The sequence below is a fragment of the Mus caroli genome, chromosome 3 (assembly GCF_900094665.2).
Source record: "Mus caroli chromosome 3, CAROLI_EIJ_v1.1, whole genome shotgun sequence".
In the NCBI taxonomy this organism is placed as follows: domain Eukaryota; kingdom Metazoa; phylum Chordata; class Mammalia; order Rodentia; family Muridae; genus Mus; species Mus caroli.
The window spans coordinates 100,755,568-100,779,892 of NC_034572.1; the positions used below are offsets into that span (position 1 = coordinate 100,755,568).

The window sequence follows — 24,325 nt, forward strand, 5'->3', positions numbered from 1 at the left end:
GGAGTCCAGGCTTCAGAAAACCTCATGAGAATCGGCTCAAAGGACATGTGATGTCATTATACAACTGTATTGGTTTTTGCCATGTAAATATCCTGACTGAAGTATAGCAAGCTATTTGGGAAAATAAGCCAGACATGGTAGTGTAGTATGTTTGTAATCTCATCACAAGATTAGAAGTTATGAAATCTGAAGCCAGCCTGACGTTTAGAGAAAATTCTGTCTACAAAAAAGAAGAAACTAGAAATGTATCCACACTCTTTATCAACCATGTTTGCATACTAAAAGAGGAATTAAAAGAAAAAAGCTGTGTAAGATGTATGTGGAACAAATGATCAGGTAAGATTTGTCTTAAACTTGCTATGAGGCACCACTTGCTTCCAACACATCATCTTTCTCTCTTGGCCTCCATAGTGACACCACACCTGGCTGAGGAAGCACTTTTGAGAAGACTTGCTTATAGACATGCCATCTCAAATACCCCTTTCTTGTGTTTCTGTTAAGCAATAGTTATATATAAAGTAGGAAGGGCTTATATGCAATTCATTGAAGTCTTTATAGGATATTTAAAATAGTTAACAAATAGCTATGAGAATATTTTGTCTTACATAAAATGACCTAAGAATCCCAATTACATTGTTTCTGGACTATAAGAAACATTCATATTGTTACTCTTACCTGCTCTGTAGCTGTAGGGCAGTAGAAGACTAACAAAATAGTTGTACAGATATTTATTGATAGTCCAATGATGGTGATGAGATTTGGGGCAATCCATGAGGGTACTCTTCCAACTAGCCATTCCCAGTATCCTTGCATTAAGGGCTCGAGAAGGGACCGTCCAGCACTCTGATACCTGTGTTCTTCTAGCCGTTTTAACTGGTGTCTTGACAGTGGTGGTGTTGGTAACTGAAACAATTTATTTAATACACACCCTGTAGTACTCATATGCCCAAAGCCCACAGGGGACTCTGGGTGAGAATCTCCACATCGTTTCCTTGTTGACCGATGCCCGCTCATGGAGCTTGGTTTTCTTCTACTTGGAGACAATTATTTATCTTGTTTGGTAGCCTTCTGTGGCTGTCTACCTGGGGGCTGGAAGGAGATACATTACCAGTAAATTAAAATGAAAAAGTCAGCCTAACAGAACTAACATCAAACAGGATGCTAGTGTAGGATCTAATTTTATTCTAGCTCTTACTAAGAAATTTATAAACTTCCTTTAAGTGAAGTTATAGGACTTTAATAGTCATACACTTCCATAACACAACTTGCCTGATTCTGCAGCTCACATTTCCTCTTACACTGCTTCTAGTTAACAATGAGATCAAATGTTGGAAACAAGCTAGTCACTTTATACACAAGGGCTAACACATGTATACATGTGTATAAAAAATGAGGTGATAACTTAGTAAATTAATATTAAATGAATAACTTAGTTACAATGATCTTACATGCATCTGCACCTGTGTGTGTTTATGAGGATTAGACCCAGGGTCTTGTACTTGTAAGCAAGTGTTGTAAATACCACCAAGTTACAACATCGTCCTCTTAAACTACATTTTTCTTTGATCAATATAGATAATATTTATTAAGCACCTATAACGTGCAAACTAAGAACCCTTTATAAATTAGTTAATTTTATCCTCATAATAATTCTAGAAGTATGATGCGAGTATGTATGCTAATTATCCTAATTTTACAGAAAAAAAGGAAACTAAGGCAGAGACTAGTTACATTTTCAAATCAATAGATGTTAAGTGATTGTCAAACAAACATAAGAATTTCCATTAAAGCTAAATCCAAAGAAAAAACCTGTATTGGTGGCAAGGGCTATGGATGGTATTCCAGGTGATACTGTACACAAAAAGAAAAAGTTAGAACAGCACTACACACATGTATCAGCAGGTGACCTGATGCCGTCAAATAATAAGAAAACAAAGGGACGGAGACTGAGTGACAGCCGTAAGGACCTTGGAGTACTTATTCCCTGAAGTGCTGCACTTGAATCAGAAAAGGCTAGAGACAACATAATTATTATAATTAAGCACACAAGAAAATAATTGTGAGTCTTTTTAATATAAATAAGGACAGTTATATATTTATTAATTATAATGGACAAAATAGAAAACAATTACAAATTAGCTCATGATCTCAATGGTTTTAAGTTATGAGGTGTGGCCTCCCTTCCCCCAGCCTGGAACCTGCCTGCTCAAGGGTGGAGCTACCGGCTCATTCGTCCTGCCACGCCCACTGCTGGAACCTGCCTTTGCTGCCTGGAGTCACACACGTTTTCGTCCTGCTACTGGACCCTGAGTTACTTGGCGGGAAATTGGGTTCCCTCCCCCTTCCTTTATTAACTGAGTGTCTGGAATTAATAAAATTGAGTCTTGATCAGGATTTGTCTTGACTCCATTGTTTCTTCCGCCCCGTCTAGTTTCCTCTCTTTTCAGCCTGAACTGCCATTTTCAGTTGAACCGTTCGTGTTGTGGACCGCGGGCGGGCCGCAACAATGAGGGCTTATATTAGGAACAAAAAATGTTAGTACAAATGACAGTCAAGTCAACTAGTAATTTCTATTTAGAAGGAATAATCAACAGAAAATTCTTAGAGATTGAATGTAAGAGGTGGAAGAGAAGAAAACAGCAGCTAGACCACTTATGTCTAAAGAAGTAGCTGGGAAATTTCTAATTTGTCATCTTTTGGGGTGAGGGATGGAAGGGGAACTAGGGACAATGTTGGCAAAGGAAGGGCTACATGCAACCTTCCTTTTGGAAGTGCTGGGCACTAAACCGAGGGCCTCCTATTCCATAAACAACCTTTCCACTACTCAGAATAGGTATGCCCTTAGCCTAAGAGGTTTTGTTTTGCTTTGTTTTTTAAATGTTATTTCATTATTCTGGTGCAACAGTGGCACAAATGTTTTAGTAGTAATCAACCACTCTTACTAAATTTAAGGTCCACTCCATGAGATGCTTGCTTGACATTGCTAGGGTGGCCAAAAACCTAAGACTAGATAGGCCATAGGCACTAGGAAAAACAAAATACTATTTTTCTGATAAAGCAGTGGTTTTGGTCTATGGGTCTCAACCCCTTTGGGGTTGAATGACCCTTATACAGAGGTCACCAAAGACTATCAAAAACCACAGATATTTATTTATAATTCACAAAAGAAAAAAATTAGTTATGAAATAGCAACAAGGATAATTTTATGTTTGGGGGTCACTACAACTTGAGAAACTGTATTGAAGCATTGCAGCATCAGGAAGGTTGAGAATTACTGTGCTACAGGAACATATCAATAAACTGACTCCTAATGACATTCTGCTATACTCCTACATCAGTGCCTTGCTCAGCCATCATTGAGGAAGCTTCTTTTTGCAGTAGATGGGAACTAATACAGAAACCCACACTGGGCAACATGCAGAGGCTGAGATCATGCGGAGCACTCTGTCCTAAAGGGTCCAAGGAAAACAATGTCCTCCAAATACAACAGAACTGATGTATATATGAATTCACAGTGACCATGAAAGCACATACAGGCCTGCACAGATTCAAGGCAGATAGGGTCCACTGCTTAAAGGTGGGCATGAAGGCCATCCCTAACCAAGAAGCTATCTGTAACTGACACCCACTTGCAAAGGAAAAATTAGTTTTCTCTGATGGCATCTATCCTTCATTGGTCAAGACAAAATGAACCATATTTCTGTAGACTTTCTTTCTCGTTAAGCTTTGTTTGGACATGTTTTGTCAAACTGGCCTTTTACTTGCATATTTTGGTTTCTGATTTAGTGATTTTATGGATTTATTTATTTTTTTGTTTGTGTTTGTGAGTTTCTTGAGTTTTTGTGTTTCTTAAACAGAGAAAGAAAGGCCCGGGAGCTGGGTGAATGAAGAGGATCTGGGAGGAGTTGGGGAGGAGAAAGTGTTGTATGAAAAGTATATTGTATGAAAAAAAAATTTCAACTAAGATTGTATCTTGTTATGTTTATGTAGGTCAGTTGGTCTTGAATACTTGCACACATACTTTCTTTCCTCAGCCTCTAAAATAGCTGAGACCACAGGTGTATGCCATCATGCTCAGTTGATACATATGGTGTTTAGTGTGAGGTGCTTTCAGTGAAATCAAAAGACTAGTTCAGGAGAGAGATGTAATTTCACTTAAAGCATAGTCTGAAACTAGAAAATATAAGGTATTTAAAAGGAGTAAATATGAAGAGTAAAAGAAAAGAATAAAGACTCTCCTGAGGAAGCCATCATTACTGAATAAGAGGACTGTAACACAAGAAGATTTACAACAAAACAAAACAAAACAAAACAAAGATAATCTTGCTTGATGGAACTACAGTCACAGTGGCCACAAACCAACCATACCAAGAGGCATACTGTGGTCTTCGGGGTTAAAACTATCCGGAAAGCAATATGAAGTTCCCAGAAACAGTGTGCTATGGGGATTTATAATGTGATCTGGGATCTCGGGTATCTTAACAATCGAACTAGTCAATTGCCCTCCCCATTCCCTTTTTGTTGACAAGATCCAGTTTATTCTGCCTTGGCAGGGTAGTCCTGAGAGCAGTAGGGTCTGCCTTATAATGGGGAAATATGGCATAAAGCCTTATAATAAAGGAAGGGACTAAGGCAAAAGGTGAAAAAAGTTGAAAGAACACCTTTGCACTGAGTACAATGTTAATGTCACATATAGAGCAGGGTCTCTCTCCTCCCTCCCTCCCTCCCTCTCTCTCTCCATATATGTATATATGCATATATATACATGTAAATATATATGTGTATTATAGATTTATATATATATAATATAGATTTACATATAACAAATATTAACAATAGTTATGTTAACTGCTTGCAATTTTTTATGTGGAGTCAGGCCTATGTCTAACAATGTATGCAGAAAATCTTTCCATACTACAGAAGAAATTATATATATTACTTAATTCCAAAAATTTAATGTCATTTTTATGTCTAAAATCTCTGCCAATCATGTATCTCCATCTTTGGTTTTTAAAAAAAAAATGTTTAAATAATGTTTAAAAGCAAACAACTATGTTATCACTTTAGATTGAAAGACAGACCAACAATCACCAAAACACCTACCTGTATAGTAGTTAATTTCTTTATTCTCAGTCCAAGCTGACCTGGAACTTTCAATGCTCCAGTCTCAGCCTCCTAAGTACTAGGATTATAGTATGTGTCATCATGTATGGCTATAGTGGCCAATTTCTCTATAACTAAACTAGATGATACTTTTTTAAATATTTGACATTCTATAATCAGCTCTTATGGAATTCCTCTTGAAAGAGAAATAAAAGTTTAGCTGGTTCCATTTTTATTTTGTTGGCTCAGTCTGTTTCATTCTCACATTGTTTGTTATTTTGTTAAAGGCAATACACAGAAGGTACCAGCCTATTTTAGCTCTGAGAGCTACAAGCAACTGACCCTAATGGTTTTAAGTTTAAGTATTTGGCAGGACTAGCTGACAAACTGATACTTTCCTTTTAAGTTTTTTCCCCTCATGACCTAATTTCTCTTAACCTTTTATGGGTTCATTAGAAAAATACATTGTTGAGAATTTGTTTCTGACCTAGCCATTATGTCAACCATACATTTTAAAAAGGTAATGAGTTTTTGAACATTTCAATCTAGCAACTTTGTCTCCCTGTACAGCTTCCAGTAACAGCACTGTAAATGTGAATTCAGGCACAAGTATCCCGGGCACACTGATGACTGCTTTACTTTCAACCCATGCCAACAGTCAGAGAAGTTGCTGACACTGTTCCAGGTCATCTCCACCTTTCCTTCTTCAATCCCATGGGAGAGCACCCAGTGCTAATGGGAAAACAACTACAGACCATGGGTATCTGAATTTTACCAAACGAAAAGCTAACGCACACCAAAGGAGCAGACAGCAGCAAATGGAAGTTTAGAAGAGGAAGAATAAAGAGTGTGAGAATGGAAGTTTGGAAGACATTACAAATATTATGTGTGAAATCAGGCCTATGTCCAACAAGGTAGGCAGAAAATCTTTCCTTACTACAGAAGAAATTAAAATCATAACAAAATAAAAGTTAAAAATAACCCAGCAAAGTAAAAGTTATTGCTGATAGCCTAGAAACACACCAGTCAAGGTAGTGTTTATGAAAGGGAAGTTCTAAGTTTCAAATGTGCCTACTATACAAGACAGGCATGGTCAGGTTCCCACACCCAGCAGGTACTAAAACCCAGTAAGCAAGCAGTAACATCACACCATGGCATGACACACACTATATAGAAAATAAAGTGCTGAGACAGAAGAGAGTTGAAAGAACGCATTTTAAATAGGGGTGGAAGTCATCAAACTTTTCTACCCATCTCAGAAGAAAAGAGGGAAGGTGGTAGTAAGAGCAGGATAAAGAATAGTCCAAGAAGCAGAGAATGGGACAGTAAAGTGTGCCTTATTCGGGTACCTAGGAAATCACAAAGGTAGAACAAAAGTACATCAGATAGGAAAAGAAGTGTGAAGCATCACTGAATGCAGGGGTTCACAGGCTGTGGTTAAGCATTGAGATTTTACTTAGATTGAATGGAAAATTCCCAATGAGCTTGTAACAAAGCCTACAATTTTAGAGTACAGCCTGTTAACTGAGAACAGGCTTTCATAATTATGAAAGTAATTTTAAACTGAAAAAAAAATTGGCTGCCTGTGGAAATTCAGTTTACAATATTGACCGCTGTGGTAGCCTTTCCACTTGTTCTCAGTAAACACCCTCCCTCCTGCTACAACCTGACCCTAGTGCTCTACTTTCCTGTAGCCCTTATCTGACTTTGAAGGTTTTGTTTGTAGAGCTTTATTTTGTCTTTACCCTCAACAGTGCTCCTTAAGTTCCGTGACCGTGGGTCCATTTCTGTCTTGTTAACATTCTTTTCCCCACAGTCTCATACCACAGTTGACATGAAAAAGAAAATCAGTATTTATTTTTGTTTGGTTGGTTTTTTTGTTTTTTGAGACAGGGTTTCTCTGTGTAACCCTGGCTGTCCTGGAACTCACTTTGTAGACCAGGCTGGCCTCGAACTCAGAAATCCACCTGCCTCTGCTTCCCAAGTGCTGGGATCAAAGGCGTGTGCCACCACGCCCGGCGAAAATCAGTATTTATTGAGTATGATTCGTCTAGTATTTAATGAGCACTTGGTTGTTCTAGACCTAGAAAGATATCCCAGTCTACGTTCTCAGGAAATGCAAAAGGGTGTGTGAGTGGGGGTGAATGAATCTTGTCCTCAACTAAGTTATAGTATAAATAACTTTTTGGAGGCATAGAGGGGCCATTATCTGATAAAAGCATTTTTCCATTAGGCATGGATATATATGTTTGACAAAGAAACAATGGTTAATGGATACATTTACTAAAATCTACCAATTTGTAAGTTTTCAAGTCTCCCATGAAGAACACAGGGTAACAGTGTCTGACCCACCTTAGTCCTGTCATGGATGGGGAGGGAGGGGACATCTGATAAGTATCACATTTAAAACAAAAACAGAAACAGAAAACTCAACTGCTGAGCAGACCATAAAGTAAACTTACACAATATCCAACTTGTGTGAAATTCTAGAACTTCCCTTCTGCCCCACCCCCATGATCCCCACCCATGTACAAGGGTTCCAGGTTTTTATCAGCACTGATTCAACAGTATGTTTACAAGCTTTTCAGTGGGATTCAGTGGTATACAGCTTTCTGACCTCTGCCACTACTAAAGTAAAATACTAATGGCTGAGACTATTAGGGAAGGGATCATATAAGAAAAGAGAAAGAAAAACAAGAGAAAGAAAAAAATAGAAAATTAATAGGATATAGGAATAAGTTCAGCATTATTTAACAAATGATACATAAAACATGTTTGTCTGGGGGGCAAGAGGGCTTTTCTGTACTTAGAAGCAGACAGTACTGAGTAACAGAGCTTAGATCTGGTGTTTTGCTGAAGTGAAATTGTGTGTTCCTTAAAGGGGGAAATAACTTCAGAGGAGGAAGGACCAAAAGCCTAGAGCTGTATTCTTTTTTATATTCTTTTAAAAACAGCACTGCATGGCCCTCAAAAATGAGCACCACCTGCATTTCTAGCCAGTTTAAAGAGCAAAATATGGCTGGGTGGTGGTGCACACCTTTGATTCCAGCACTAAGAAGGTAGAGAGAAGCAGGGGGATCCCTGAGTTGGCACGGATCTGGTCTACACAGCAAGTACCAGAACAGCCAAGGATACATAGTGAAACTTTGTCTAGAAAAAAAAAAACCCAACCAACCATAAAGAAGAAGAAGGAGGAGGAGGAGGAGGAAGAGGAGGAGGAGGAGGAGGAGAAAAAGAAAAGAAAAAAGTAAAATGTAGTTTAGAAAAGAAAGTGCTATGCAATAAAATGTAATTGGTAATGTGAGAGTCAAATTTACCTACTTCGTTTCTTAAAAGGAAGGGTTGTGTTGTTATGACCAGCTGTACAGGGACTTCAGTTATTCTCAGCATAGACTAAATATGTAGCAAAACGCTTTTTAAGCTTCAAATCTCATCGAATGCCAATAGTTTTAAATTGGTAATGCTCCAAATGTCTTATACAGTTTCCTTGTGTTTGAGCCAGTCAATTCAACACACACATTCTGAACACATTCCTGACTGTTGTAAAGTAGAAAGGAAATATTCTAACAACTTACAAAGTCCCTATACGCGTTGAAAACTGACTATGGATTTGCCTACTGCTGCAATAGACGTTGCCTGGTGAGTTCGAGTTTTAGTAAAGCCATATATTCAACAGCAATGATACAACATTGGTAAAAACTGGTATCAAAATGCCAAGCATCAAACTGGAAAACTCAAACTCGGTAAAATGTAAAGCTTGAGGTTCAGCCAAGCATTCCTGGGAACACAGGCAAAACACAGCAATCTCCTTCTAAGAACGGGACTGAAATAAAACTCTAGCTGGCAATCTCTGAGCCTGTCAATATGGGTTGAAATTTCTAGAAAAGTTGCCCAACAAGAAGCGTGGCCCGAGCCAGGAAACATCACTACCGCCTCCCAAAAGGACAGCAAAGACCGCACAGGATGCTGCATGGTTCTTGGACTTGGCAACACCGGGCCAGGAGGGTGTGGACCCGCCAGACAAGGTCGGTTCCGCGAAGCCAGCGCCCCAGCCCTCGGCTCACCGGGGGTTAGCCTGGGGTGCTCCCTCCCACGACCACGGCTCGCATACCGCGCAGGCGCCCCTCCACCTCCGACTCCGGAGCCTTCGGGACTGGCCGTCGCCCCTCGCGGTGCCCACAACCCCGCGCGCGAGGCCACCCAGCGCCAGCAAGGACGGCGTTCCCCTTCAGCTAGTCCGTCCGCAGCTACCCAGTTCTGTCTAGCCCAGAGCCTCCGGCCCTCGCTCCGCTCCTCCCGGGACAAAACCGCCCCGCCACGTCCGCGACATCCCCGCCCCTTCCCTAGGCCGGGCCCCCGCAGCCTTACCCCGAACCCAACAAGCAGAAGCCTAGAAATAGCAACTCCGACTCCAGGCGACTGAGTGACTGATAGGCGGCAGCACGTTCACGACACTTTCACGATTGCCGTAAAGAGGGGGGACTCAGAAAAGGTTGAGGCGCGCCTCCGAGCTACTCGGGAGCGCGCCCCGGGGCTCCGCCCAGACTCCTAGGGTGGGCCTGTTCTGCACTTTGAGGCTGGAGCTGGCTGGTCGGGGACAGGAAAGAAGGTGAGTGGGAGGGGGGAAAGTGTCTGGCCTGGTGCTCAGCGGGTTTCCTACTTGGGTGCTGTGTCGAAGGGTGGTTCGCAAGCCAAGAGCGAGGGCACAACGCAAGCCCCCTTGGTCCCACGGTCGCGCGAGCCACGCGAACCACGGCAGCTTCACCTGGTTCCGTGAACTTCGTGACACTCACGACCAGAGTCGCGAGCCAGCTCCGGGAACCCACGGATCACGGGAGAAGACAACTAGGCTGAGGTCTCCGCGTCCTACTTTTTCTCTTCTTTAGTACCTCTATCACCACTTCATCCCAAGCGATGTGTCGTGCCAAGCTTGGTGACCCTTATATTTTTCTGGTGCCAGGGACAGTGAAACTCTTGTACTACAAGATTTAGGAGTGTGTGTGCAAGGGATTGCTTTTGTTGAATCAGCTAAGGAAACCTTTGCCCTAATACCCTTTGTCATCCCTGTGCCCTTATTTCTACTTGGTTGGGGCTGGGGAAGTTCAAAACTGAGACCAGTGGTGACCTTGTGTTTACACAGAGCTCTGTCTCCACCCCATGATTGTGTTTCAGGGAGTGGTCCCTAGTTGAAAGGAAATCACAAATCCTGGGAATCCTAACAGCTGCATTCCTTTGAAAAGCACTGAGACAGGAATAAGTTCTCCAGCCTTCCCAATTTTAACTTACAAAGAAGTACCAAATGCAACAATTTTTAATTTATCGGGGCTGCGTTATCAAATTTTAATATATTGGCAGTGAAACTAGATGCTTTGAGATTAGCCATTGGAAAATGTTACATTTGTCAAGAGGCCATATTAGAATTTAGGAAAATAGTCATTGTTATGCTTTGTTTGTGGCCTGATGTTTCTATTCGCCTCTGAAAAAAAACTGGGGCCACCTGTTCATTCACTTGGAACATCCAGAGTTTACACTTTTATTATTCTTTAGTTATTACCACTTAGAAGAGAAAACATTAAAAACGTTCTTTTTATTATCAGTGGCTTTAAAATGCTTATGAAAATAAAAAATGTAACTGGATTTCTGACTCCTGGATCTTCAAAGTAAGCAGAGGAGATGGGTGAGAGATGCAAAAGGATTTGTTAAACATCCTTACTGTTGTGTGAAGTTTTCTTATATATTTTTAAGTCATCTTAAAGCTTTCCTTTTTGGTTCTGGAAATTGAATTTAAGGCCTCTTGCTTGCTATGCAAACACTCTTTAAAAGGGTTCTTGAATGCTTTGACCCATAAAATAGTTAAACATTACACTCATAATCCTGTTGGTCTGAGATTGCTCTCACACTTTCCTTTTTGGAGGGGAAGGCGCTGGACAGTTGTTAGTCTTCCATGTTATACTCATCCTGTCTACTTTGGTTTCTCACTTGTCTCTGAAAGACTCTTAACAATATTTTAAGCCCTGCCTTGCTTCTAAGCAGTCAGTTTAAACAGCTAGAATCTTCAAAGCCTAAACACATACAAGTATTTAAGACCTCAAAAAAATTATACGCAGCCATGTATGGGTAGTTATGACTGCAATTTATGAATTGTTATAGTATTTTATACTTATATTGCACATAGAATACTATATCTCAGAAATTTGATATTTGCCTGAAACCCAATAATTAAAAAGTGTTAATTATGGAATTTTTTAAAAAATGATAATGTCCAGGAGTTAGGGAAATGTGTCTGCTGTGCCAAACAATAAGAAAATTGACTTCCTACAATTAAAGCTTTTTAAAAAAATTACCACTGATAGATCACTATTATAAAAGATCTCAAGCATTAGGTCCTTAAAGGAAACATTTTTGCTCACAGTGCTGCATTCTAGTGTTCCGGCCACAGATACTGTTGGTTCATTGGCTAATATTTGTGTGCTGCTTAAAATCATGTGTTTGAAATGATAACATATCATCTTTGTATATAGATTTCAGGATTTGAAAATGGGAACCGGTTTGGGCAGTTGTGAAGATTGACATTTTGAGAACTCATAGCACAGGTAGTTTCTCTTTCACCTTTGAAAAGACCACCTTAGGAAGGAACCTAACATGTTATCTCAGTATTTGAAAAAAACCTCACTGGAACAGCTATTCTTTTAGATGGCTTAAAAAATGTGAGATGGCTCAGCATGTGAGATATTTACTAGCAATGCTGATGACCTGAGTTCATTTCCTGGGACACATGTAGTGGAAAGAGAAAACTGATTCCTGGGCATATATACACCCACCTCTAACTCCACCCCAACCCCCATTCTACCCCTACCCCTATCCTTACCTCCCATACATATAAAACAAACAAAAAAAATGAATGTAATCTAAAAATATTAGATAATATTAAAGGGTACTATTAACTGTATATCACCAGTATGTTAGGGTCTTTCCTTGCTGTCACTATAACTTCTATAACAACTCTCTAGCAGAGTCTACTCTGCTAGATAAAACATGATAAAACATGATAAAAACAGGTCCCGTACTTTGTCTAGTTGCTAGCCACTAGACTGGGTCTGAGCATTTGGATAGTGGTGACTACAATATAGGACTGAAATTTTAAATTTTATTATATATTAATTTAAATAACTGTACCTTTCTAGTAACTACTGTATGGTACAATCTTTTGACAATATTTGCATTTTTCAAAGGAAGGACTAGCTCAGATAAATTCTGAAGCTTGCCCAAGATCACGCAGCTTTACTTTTAAGAAGATTTTGCGGAGGGGAATACTTGTTAATTTGGAAATGCAGATTGAATGGATGGAGGGGAAGAAAGCAGTTCAACCAGGAATGGAGAATCTAAACAAGAATGGTTACATATACAGTGAGTAGAAGGGAGGAAGGAATGGCTTACAGAAATAGGATTGCCATCATTTGGTGGTAGCGTGTGAGCATTTTGGGTAGAGAGCCTGCTCTGCAAGAGTTACTGTGATGTCCAAGAATCTGAGGAAAATGATAACACCACTTACTGAAATAGACAATCCAATCCATTACTGGAGTTAAGATGATTTGGTGTCAGCTTTTCGTTTACTCAATAATTACTGAGTGAAGATGGGTGAGTCCTTGTGTTTGCAGGTGGTGAAGTAGCATCTCTCTCATTCAGTTCACTTGCCTTCCTAAATGTTCATACTATAGAAGTGAAGAGATGTGCAAATCCAGTTTTCTCAGGAACTGCTTACTTCTTCATGCAAAGAGCTTAGGAGTATGGAGAAGAGAGTCTTTCTGCTGTGTGTCTGTCTGTCTGTGTGCACATGTCTGTGTGTCTGTGTCTGAGTGTCTTTCTGTAAGTGCTGGTGTATATGTATGCCTGTGGTTGTTGAGAACAGAGGAAATTATGTGTCATGTACCTTTCCAAAAGATAGAATGCCTCAGTGGCCTGGAATTTTCAAAGTAGAGGAGGCTGACTGGTGAACCTCAGGAATGTTCCTGTCTCTTCCTTCTCAGGGTTAGGGTTACAGGCACTCTGTCCCACCTGACTTTTATTTACATAGGCTCTGGGTTACACTGAACTATCCTTCCAGCCCTCTGCTGCATTTTGGATATTAAGGATTTAGAAGTAAAAAACAGTAAAATGGAGAGGAGGTTCTCCTACTAGTAGTGAGATGAGCAGAATGTTTCAAGCATACCTTTTACCTAAACACCTAAATGCTGAATAGGTCATGTTAGCTTTTTAAATGCCAAACACATTTTCTATGAAAGAAAGGGAAGTTCCTCACCCAGGCATGGTGGCTCATGCCTGTAATCTAAGAATGTGGAGATAAGAGATGAGGATTTTAAGTTTGAGATACCTTAGACAGTAATATATTCTAGGCCAGCCATAACTGAATGGTAAACCATATCTCAACCTTTCCTAGCCTCCCAAAATAAAGAGAGTGAAGTTCTCAAAGCTGAAGTCAGACAAGGAATGAAAGCAAGAGGGATAGCCTCGCTGTTACCTTACCTTCTTTGGAAGCATTTGGCTTATAAAAAAAAAAAAAAAAAAAAAAAAAAAAAAACAGTGAAGGAGGAGGAGTGGAACTCTGCCTCCTACTAGAACAGGAAGGGAGGATTCATACCTTGATCTCCTGGTTATATCTCCTGGTTATGTGTTCAAGATAGTGTTTTTACGGTTTATGCAAAAAAGGATCACAATTTCAGTGAGTAATATTTTCAAAAGTTAAAAAGCAAACATTTCCTCTTAATTATATAGCTCATTTCCTCTGAACTACCTTTTCTCAAAATGTCAGGATCTCAAGACTCTGTACACACTCTATGAATGGAGGGCCAGAAAAATCTCTCCCTCTTAGCCAAGAGAGACTACTTAAATATGTCTGTTTTCTCCACCCGTCCAGGTGGTGGAAGATACCATCAGGAACTGGAATCTGTATGAAGTCTTCCATCACTGATTCAAGGTTCACACTCACAGTCTACATGCTCTGAGAAACTAAAAACCCGAATTAACCCGAAGTTGGCCCAGGTTAGTAAGTCAGTCATATTCTCTCCATCCACCCCACCTCCCACCCCCCTATATGTATGGATGCACATGCAGGTTCCTGGTCAAATGTATCATGGTGCACATGTGAAGGTCAGAGAACTACTTGGGGAAGTCAGTTCTTTCTTTCGCCATGTTAGGATAAAACAGTTCTTTGGCATGCATATGGTTTTGCCATTTATGAAAGATCATAGCAAATTTGAATGCCAATAAGGGAAATGTACTTTTCTAGTTATCCATTAAAGTTTAAACCACTGAATATTTGAAACTCTGGGGTAGTGGTTCTCATCTTGAGTCTCAACCCTTTTGGGGTAAAAACACTCTTTCACAGGAGTCACCTAAGGTCATTGGAAAACACAGATATTTACAGTATGATTCATAACAGTAGCAAAATTACAGTCATGAAGTAGCAATGAAAATAATTTTATGGATGGGGTCACCACAACATGAGGAACTGTATTAAAGGGTCGCAGCATTAGGAAGGTTGAGAACTGCTGCTCTAGGGCAAGGAGCATCCTCTATGTTTCTCAGTGTTGATACATTGTATTTTATCCTTTTTATGCTGCATTGCATAAATATGTAGTATAAAGGGGAGAAGGTACATTTAAGACCATTTCATTTCCTAACTTTTTTTCCTAGTCCCAAATGATTAAATTGAAATCATTTAATGAGGTGTGTGTGTGTCTGTGTGATCAAATATTCTAACAATTCAATCAAGATATACTACTCTGATTCTTAATTAAACCATTATGCTTCTTAAAGAACAGAAAACATTGTATTAACACTAAAAATTGATTCCTACACACAATAGCTGGGAATCTGAGCTGAGGTGTTTCAGGCAGTGTTCAATGATGCATGGTACAAAGTATACCTTGTATAATCAAAGCTAAGGTTGTACAGAAATTATGCAAACACCCTCACATATGTTTGGATTTGTTACACTGTTGAGTTTGGATTACTTTCTGATTGTATGTCCAGAAATAATTTTCTCTTACTTTTATTCCTATTATTTTTCATAAACTCACATTCAGTTACATGACCCACAGTTTTAAAAGCTAGATTTTAGAATACTTTCAAATTTAATGATAAACAAATACAAGCTCATATTTGGAAGCCATAAAACACATTCAAGGGGTCTGGGAGGGTAGTTCAGTTTGTAGAGTGCCTAGTGTGCCGATAGTCATGTTCTTCTGACACTTTCAGTTCACTGAGGATCTTGGGGCCTAGACTGCTCCATTTTGTACCGTCCTTGTACGTATTACTCACAGGCTGGTCCAACAAGAAGTTCTTTTCTCTGTGTGAGGAAGTAAAGCAAAGTTTCTTGAAATAGCAGAGCAGCTACGCCTCAGTCATGAGAACTCTGGTATCATGCAAATATTCCTCTACTTCCCCTTTGCTTTCAACATTGCCTTTTACAAGCTATCTATCTATCTATCTATCTATCTATCTATCTATCTATCTATCTATCTATCATCTATCATCTATCAACTCTCCATTGCTCTCACGCTACCATAGATTACACAGAGGAAGCCAGTGTAGTTGACCTTCAGCAGCATGCTGTGCTTGTCAGTCATCCTGCTCCTGACTACAGTGCTCCCAGTCATTGGTCCGGATAAAGGAACTTAAACTGTGATCAGGGTTGACCCTGTGGTAGTCTCATTATGGTGATTTTCCTGCAGTTTTGCATTTTGAAGCCCTACATCTTTTGCTGTCTTTTCCCTACCATCTATAGTCACAACTCAAACCCTGTGGGTCCTGTCTTCTTGAAATGCTGATATGGCTTAGTTGGTAGATGGCTTATCTAATATACCAGAAGCCCTGGGTTTCATCTCAAAACCACATTAATCAGGTCTGGTGTGGTACACACCTGGAACCCCAACAGTTAAGGTGGCCAGCCTGGAATGCTTGAGACTTTGTTTCAAAGACTGACAGGAGAAAAACAGAGGGTGTGTGTGTGTGGGGTGGGGGGGACGGGGGGAGGATAGGGAGGGACAAAGGCAGGCCAGCTGAGATTGGGTTGGAAGAGTCACTGACCTCAGGATTTCAAGGTTTTAGGATCATCTTGGCAGACAGAGTTAAAAAAAAAAAAGAATCTGGTTCCAAACACCATGTTTCTTGTCTGCCATGAAAATTACTGCTCTGCTGCTGAGTACACCACAAACTGACATACCTACTTGCCCACCGTAGCTCAAAGGCCTCCCATTCCCCATCTAGACATCTCAATGCTGGCACTGATGCCAAGGATTACAGGTATCCTCCACCACATCTGTTGATCATCTGATTTGTGTCTTTTGAATTTTGAAGAAACTGCATTACAAAGACATGAAAATGTCAATCCTTTCATCATGTCTCAGTCTTTCCTTCTAAGGATGGCTAGAAGTTACACTGCCCAGCCAGCTCATCAGCATGTAAGATACTTGCCAGTCCAGAGAGTACAAAGATTGTGGTAGCTCCCCTTCCCCACCAGGAAACAGAAAACCACATTCACTAATCTGACAAATTGTAGATTGGGAATATTAGGGGCAAAAATCAGCTGTATTGGAACTATACGGATATTTTTATTAACTGAATGGTTAAACCGAATCAGCTGTCCCATTGATTGACATTATTGTAATATAGACATGACTTAACTGGTATGAGTGTGTGTGTGTGTGTGTGTGTGTGTGTGTGTGTGTGTGTGTGTGTGTATGAAATGATAAGATAGAAAGCAAGTTTCTGGCCATGGCCTCTAAATNATGATAAGATAGAAAGCAAGTTTCTGGCCATGGCCTCTAAATGAGTCTTAGTTCTAAAAAGTGAAGCGATGATACAGGTGATACAAGGGTAGTGTAATATAGACATGACTTAACTGGTAAGTGTGTGTGTGTGTGTGTGTGTGTGTGTGTGTGTGTGTGTGTGTGTGTGTATGAAATGATAAGATAGAAAGCAAGTTTCTGGCCATGGCCTCTAAATGAGTCTTAGTTCTAAAAAGTGAAGCGATGATACAGGTGATACAAGGGTAGTGTGGGAAGGATGCTCAGAGGGGTAAGATTACAAGTGCCGGCTGGAAGTGGGTGCCTAACACAGAGTGGAAAAACTTACCCATTGTTGTTTCTCATTTGCTTTCTCTGCTTCAGAAGACCTGTCTGAAATGTGGTGGTTTCAGCAAGGGCTCAGTTTCCTTCCATCGGCCCTTGTAATTTGGACATTTGCTACCTTCATATTCTCATATATCACTGCAATAACACTCCACCATGTTGACCCTGCATTGCCTTATATCAGGTCAGTGAAGTATATTGATCATATAGACGTAACCCCCACCTTCAGTGCTGGGGACTGAACACAGGCCCAGGTAAGTGCTACTTTCCCTGGTTAGTCTTCAGGACTGATTCATTGTTTACATTGACTCTGACATTTCAATTTTCATTTGAAAATTCAAGCTTTTAGACTGCTAATATAGCAAAGGAAATATAAAATAGAACTTGCAGTTGATTCCTTCAATGAACTAGAAAAATCTGGGGACTGTCAGGTAAGAGTCAGTCAGTTAGTAGGTTCTAACCTCTTAGTGTCTTGTCTTCTAAATAAGTGCTTGAGCTTGCCTCAGAACCTGGAATTAGAATTACTTTTCTTGTAAATTAAAAAAAAAAAATGCTGCAAACAATAGTAATGTTAGAAAAATATAGTAGTATTGGCAAATGTTATTAATGTATTATGTAACAAGGTAATGTTCTAAGTTTTCCTCATGCCTTAGGTAATTAAATCCTTGCAACATCCATGTGTAGAGAAATTTAGCCTCATTTAAGAAGACAGGATCTGTAGTAATCTTTCTGTTGCTGTGATATATATCTAAAATGTATATATCCTTATACATTGGCTGTTCTGGCTCACACTTGTAGTGGTTTCCGATCCTGATTACTTGACCCTATTGCTTTGAGCCCGGGATGAAGCATACATGATGGCAGAAGTACATAGAGAACAAAGCATTCACCTCATGACCTGAAAGCAAAAGCAAGCAAGGAGGAGGCCAGAGATTTGTAATTCCCTTTAAGTGTACTTACCCAATAACTTGAAGACCTCTTCCAGGCCTCACATCTTAAAGAGCCCACAACTACCTCTAATGCTTCCCTATAGGCTAAACATTCAATACATTCAGTATCTAAATCACAGAAGGAGTAAGGTCCTGGAACACGATGTTATTTGCTCAGTGGTACAATTCAGTAAGTAGTGAACCAAGATTTGTACCTGTAGTTTTTCTCTAGGGACTGTGTTCTTACTCTCAATGACCTACTGGCTAGATATTTCTGACAAAACAAGTATCAACAGTTATATTTTTGAACTTTCAAAACTACCAACAATTTAATTATGGGTAATCAGTCACATGTACTGTGTTCATAACCACTTTTAAACTTTATTTTTCTGAGTGTTTAGCCTGCACTGTATATGAACCACATGCATGTTTGGTCTCCTTGGAGAACGGATAAGAGCATCCAAGCCCCTGGAACTGGAGTTACAGAGGGTTGTAAGCTGCTGTCAGGTCCTTTGTAAGAGCATCAGGTGCTGTAACTGCCGAGCCATCTTTCCAACTTCCCCAACCCCATCTCTTTCAATTATAGAAGCAGGAGTAATTATTCCAACAAACTTTGAACAAAACAATACTGCTTACAAATAGGAAGTATTAGGGCTGACTCAGCCGTTGAGAATTTGAATCCAACCAATGGACAGAAGCTGCTGACTCCTGTGGTTGAATTAGGGGAAAGCTGGAAAAAGCTGAGGAAAAGAGCAACCCTGTAGGAGGACCAGCAGCCTCAATTAACCTGGACCCCCAAGATCTCTCAGACATTGGACCACCAATAAGGCAGCATACACCAGCTGATATGAGGCCCCCAACACATATACAACAGAGGACTGTCCGGTCTAGATTCAGCCAGAGAAGATACACCTAAAACTCAAGAGACTTGAGGCCCCAGGGAGTTTAAAGGTGGGGTGGGGTGGGGTTGGGGTGGGGACATCCTCATGGAGGAGGGGAGGAGGTATGAGATGTGGGACAGTCGGAGGGTGGACTGGGAGGAAAATAAAATCTAAAGTTTAAAATAATTAATTAATTAATTTAAAAATTGCTTCCTGTTGCAGAGGACCTATGTTTGGTTCCCAGTGTCCACAGAATGGCTCTCAACTCCCTGTAACTCCAGATCCAGGAGACTTGATGCCTTCTTCTAGCCCACAGAGGCACACACACATAGTCATATGTTAAAATTGAGCATATCTTTAAAAATAAAGTAGAAGTCCCTTCTTCACTCCTGAAGTTCATTCCTGCCTCTGAAGGGGATAGGCAATTTAATGGCTTTCTTTTTAAGGAATTGTTTTGTCATCTATGGTTTTAAAGGATTCTTTCTCCCTTTGTTTTTGTCACAGTTAATATATTTTACTTAGTAATTTTAAGTTTTAAACATAATGAGTAATGCCCTCCTCCCCTCTGGCTATTAGAAATAAGGTGATAATAAAGACCACATCGTATAATTTTACATACTGTACTGGAATGTCAGTATATTTCTCTATGTGGTATTGCAGAATAGACAACAAGGTAAGACTTTTAATTTGATACTGCCAGATATGTTTATGCATTCACAAAGAGAATATGAAAAAACTAATAATTATGAATGGATTCTAAGATACTCAGATTTAAAAACATTTTTATAATGAAAGGGAAGTAAATAGAGAGAGGAAAGTTAGAAGAGCTATATAGGGCTAGGTAGGGCTACAGGTAGTGAAGACACCATCACTGAGCACAACGCAGCTGTCATTCCCTGTGTTCTCATCTAAATGATTCTACCTAGAATAGAGCTGAAGCCTTTGAAGCACCGTCCTAGAGAGGGTGACCCAATTGCTTTTTTACTTTTGTCCTTGTCTAAATATAGCATCTTTTATTTTGTTTGTTGCAATTGTTCCATTTCCTCATTTAGGATCCTTCTGATAGATAACCTTTCTAACACAGAAAATGGCAAACTTTTAAAAAGTGATAAACCAGAAGGTTTAGTTGAGCCATTAAAACTGTCAGATGACACTCTGACAAGTAAGTGTACTTCAGAAAGGGTATCATGTGACTGTGGTTTCTATAATGGAGATACCACACAGAAGTCATGCACAAATAGGGGGCACTAAGAGATGTTTAAAACCCCCCCCCAATTTTCTATGATTTTAAGTGTTCACTTCTGGCAATAATTTGACAAATGATCACCCACGTATTAGAGAAATACATAGCTCAAGGAGCCAGACAATTCCTTGTGTCTCTATAAGAAGGTGCATATTTAAGATTGATGTGAGCTGTCAGCATTTTTATTTCCCCTCTGACAACGTGTCTTCTTGCATTGCAGAACTTTCTGTAACTTAGGAGTTACTAAGTGTCTTTTGAGTGTTTCAGTTCTCTGCTGGTCTCATCTGTGGTCTTTCCTGGCACTCTGGACACTTCCCCCCAACCCATCTCCTTCTGCTTTTATTTTTCTAATGATGAGCTTTTCTAATGATAACCCTGAGGATATTTAAATTGTAGTATTATACTTCTCTTAGGCTCATTTTCTTGATGTTCAAGATATATAAGTAGCTTCAACTAACTATTCTGCCAAAGGATTTTTCTTTTAGTTTGTAGGTGCTGTGCTATCTAAAACGTTACAGTCTCAAAGGATATAAAGAAATGTAAAATTCACTTCAAAACTGAATTTATAAGTAGTAGTGCTTCAGATGGGGTACAAGCTATTGAGCTATAAGAACATGCTCTGAACAAAAAAGTAAACAGTAAGTCCAGTGACAAGGAACCCACACAGTGGGAGAAAGTCTTTGCCAGCTATATATATGATAGAGGATTAATATCCAAAATATGTAAAGAACTCCCAAAATAAACAGCCAAGAATGATCCAATAAAAATAGGAAGTGGATCTGAACAGAATTCAAAAGCAGATGAAAAAGTGGCTAAAAAACATTTCAAAAAGTACTTAACATCCTTAGCAATTAGAAAATTGAAATTAAAACTCCTTTATGATTTCAACATATACCAGTCAGATCAACTGACAGCAAATGCTAGCAGCATCTGGAGAAAGGAGAACCCTCATCTACTGTTGATAGGCTTGCAAGAGAGTGCAGCTACTCTGGAAATCGGTGTCTATAATTCTTACGAAGCTAAAATACATCTATGTGACCCAGCTGTGCATTTCCATGGAGTATTTTTCAAAAGTCTTGACATCCTCCTCAATGTATATTTGCTTAACTATATTCACTGATTAGACTATTCACAATAACTAGGAAATTGAACGAACCTAATCTCCTTCAATTGAGGAATGGATAACAAGATAATAATACAAATATTCTATAGAATATAATGTAATGAGATTATGAAATGTTTAAGTAAATGGATCAATCTGGAAAAGATTATATTGAGTTTGGTAACCCAGACCTTAAAAACATGCTGCATGTTCTCTCTCATTTGCAGTCCCTACCTCCAAACACTAAGGATGTTTGAAAAAGCCATACAGAATTATACTATTTCATGTTTACCTGAACTTACATATAATATATGCAAGTGTATGTATATACCAATATATAGTTTAAATGAAAATTTGACACTTGGGGTGATAGAATTCTCCCTGCAACAGGCATAGAGAAACTATCAAAAACCCAAGTTTTAGACATGAGAATGTTCTTTTGTTAGGTGAGGCTAAATGTACTAAAGGGAATGGTAACCTCTTGGCAAGATCCCACCCAGCTAAATTTCCAATTTATGAAAAGGAATTAAAAGTTTAAGACAGAATGTAGTAATACATGCCTGTACTGGCTAGTTTTGTGTCAACTTGACACAGCTGGAGTTATCACAGAAAAAGGAGCTTCAGTTGAGGAAATGCCTCCATGAGATCCAACTGTAAAGCATTTTCTCAATTAGTGATCAAAGGGGAAAGGCTCCTTGTGGGTGGGACCATCGCTGGGCTGGTAGTCTTGGGTTCTATAAGAGAGCAGGCTGAGCAAGCCAGGGGAAGTAAGCCAGTAAAGAACATCCATCCCTCCATGGCCTCTGCATCAGCTCCTGCTTCCTGACCTGCTCGAGTTCCAGTCCTGACTTCCTTGGTGATAAACAGCAATATGGAAGTTTAAGCCGAATAAACCCTTTCCTCCCCAACTTGCTTCTTGGTCATGATGTTTGTGCAGGAATAGAAACCCTGACTCTCAGAATGCAGAAGCTGGCAGATCTTTGAGATTGAGGTCAGCCCGATCTACAGAGGGACTTCCAGGACAGCCAAGCTTAGGCAGGGCAGGAAATCATCAGAACCAGGAAGCTGATGAAAATGTATTTGAAAAAGTAGAACAATATTTCAGCCCCAAAAAGCAGCAGAATTGGGCAGCTTTGGCCATGTGGTTCAAGCTTTAGAGTCAAGGATACAAGAAAGGAGCTATGGAACCTTCCTCCTTGATGTAGGAAAGCCACTGAGGCCAGGTGTACGTTAGGGTTGTCCCTGCATGGAGCCCCAGAAGCCATGGTATGAAGCTTTGAAGGTGAAGACCGAATTGGCTTGGAGACCCTAAGATGTTGGAGATGCCAGAGCTGTTAACAGGGAGTGAAACTAGCCCAAGAGAAAACTTCCAGTCAACAAAGCTGAAAGGAGTTATGGAGTCACAGTGTGTGGAGTTTGCCCAGCTGGATTTCAGTCTCCTTTCAGGCTATTATGTCGTCATTATGTTCCTTTTCTTCCTTTGGAAAGGTATATCATGTGCTGTTGTATGTGGGAATCCTGTGTTCTACTTTTTGATTTTGCAAGGGATTATAGTTAAGAGATTGGAGAGATCTCAGAAGAGACTTTGAACTTTGGACTTTTAAACAATTTTGATACAGTAAAGATTATAGGGACATTTATAGTTGGATCAAATGCACTTTTCAATATGATATAATACAAGCTTATGAGGCCCAGGGAGTGGAATGTGGTGGTTTGAATGAAAATGGCCACCTTAGATTCAGGGAGTGGCATTGGTGGTCTTGTTAGAGGAAGTATGTCACTGGGAGTGAGCATTAAGACTTCAGAAGCTCAAGCCAGCCCAGTATCATTCTTTCTTCCTGCTGCCTGCCCATTCCAGATGTAGAACTCTCAGCTCCTACTGTTAATGATAATGGACTAAAACTCTGAACTGTAAGTCAACCCCAATTAAATGTTTTCCTTTGTAAGAGTTGCCTTGGTAATGATATTTCTTCACAGCAATAGAAACCCTAAGACAATAACTGATGAATGGTGTTTGATACATATTTTTAATTGAAGTTCAGGCAGTCACAGCGGGTACAAAGACACAAGAGCTATGAATGGGCCAGTGCTGCTTACAGAATATTCTGGTGAAGTTGATACACTGATATTATAATGGACTTAATTTTGGGTAAATGCACAGCATACTGTTAACAAATCAAGGATAATGTCTTTTAAGTTAGCTTTTGTTGATTTCTGAGGAAATGAAAAGATCTGATAAGAGGTAAGCAAATATGTATAAACTCAAATTATGTTCTCTTGCTCTCTCTCTCTCTCTCTCTCTCTCTCTCTCTCTCTCTCTCTCTCAAAGAATAAAGGGTTTAAAATAATTCCTGTTATGATAGGGTATCTGGTGTAAGAACCCTACATACTTTCTCTTTGTCTTTCAGTGACACAGGGACAATACCTCCTGAAAGATGCCTCTTTGGAGTAATGCTAAGTATTGCTGCAGTTTTAGGTAAGTAATAGAATGAAGAGTCAAATTGCTGATTTCTTCTTTAAATACTGTATCACTACTTATTTTCTAGTTAAACTTGAGAATATGTTGTTACTAAATTATCGGTTATAATATGTTCCTAAAAGAAGAAAAGGAAAAAGAAAGAAAGAAAACACTTGGTTATATTGCTGCCTTCCAAGGAGCCACAGTGGGGAGAAGCTCAAGTAGAAATGCCAATTTATGGAAATACACTTTGAAGAAATATTTATATGGCTATAATAGACTTCTTATCTAAACCTAAGTTGCAAGGTCAACCAAACATTCCTTGAAACCTTAGGTAGATTTCTTAAGCTATTAATATGATATCTCAACTTGAAGTTAAAACTGACTACAACTAGCCGGGCGTGGTGGCGCACGCCTTTAATCCCAGCACTCGGGAGGCAGAGGCAGGCGGATTTCTGAGTTCGAGGCCAGCCTGGTC

The 24,325-nt window shown here is 39.7% G+C and overlaps 2 protein-coding genes across 12 annotated transcripts in view; one reads left to right on the forward strand and one right to left on the reverse strand.

Moving 5' to 3' along the window:
- Positions 1–9,949, reverse strand: part of Cept1 (choline/ethanolamine phosphotransferase 1) — a 45,157-nt gene extending 35,208 nt beyond the window's left edge. For 2 of the 6 annotated variants that reach the window (XM_021158269.2, XM_021158267.2), the window contains exons 1-2: positions 9,472–9,589; positions 676–1,089 (exon numbers count right to left, since the gene is read on the reverse strand). In XM_021158269.2, coding sequence (XP_021013928.1) covers positions 676–1,014 — 339 coding nt within the window. In that variant the 5' untranslated portion in view covers positions 1,015–1,089; positions 9,472–9,589. Of the gene's footprint in view, positions 1–675; positions 1,090–9,167; positions 9,192–9,214; positions 9,418–9,471; positions 9,590–9,868 lie in introns of those variants that run through there. The other 4 variants (XM_029475330.1, XM_029475331.1, XM_029475329.1 and 1 more) reach the window with 4 other exon arrangements.
- The window catches only part of Dram2 (DNA damage regulated autophagy modulator 2), a 28,333-nt gene continuing 13,625 nt past the window's right edge, over positions 9,618–24,325 (forward strand). For 3 of the 6 annotated variants that reach the window (XM_021158270.2, XM_021158273.2, XM_021158274.2), the window contains exons 1-4: positions 9,618–9,712; positions 14,018–14,142; positions 17,274–17,418; positions 23,798–23,865. In XM_021158270.2, the coding sequence (XP_021013929.1) occupies positions 17,288–17,418; positions 23,798–23,865 (199 nt within the window). In that variant the 5' untranslated portion in view covers positions 9,618–9,712; positions 14,018–14,142; positions 17,274–17,287. Of the gene's footprint in view, positions 9,713–9,877; positions 9,959–14,017; positions 14,143–17,273; positions 17,419–23,797; positions 23,866–24,325 lie in introns of those variants that run through there. The other 3 variants (XM_021158271.2, XM_021158272.2, XM_029475332.1) reach the window with 3 other exon arrangements.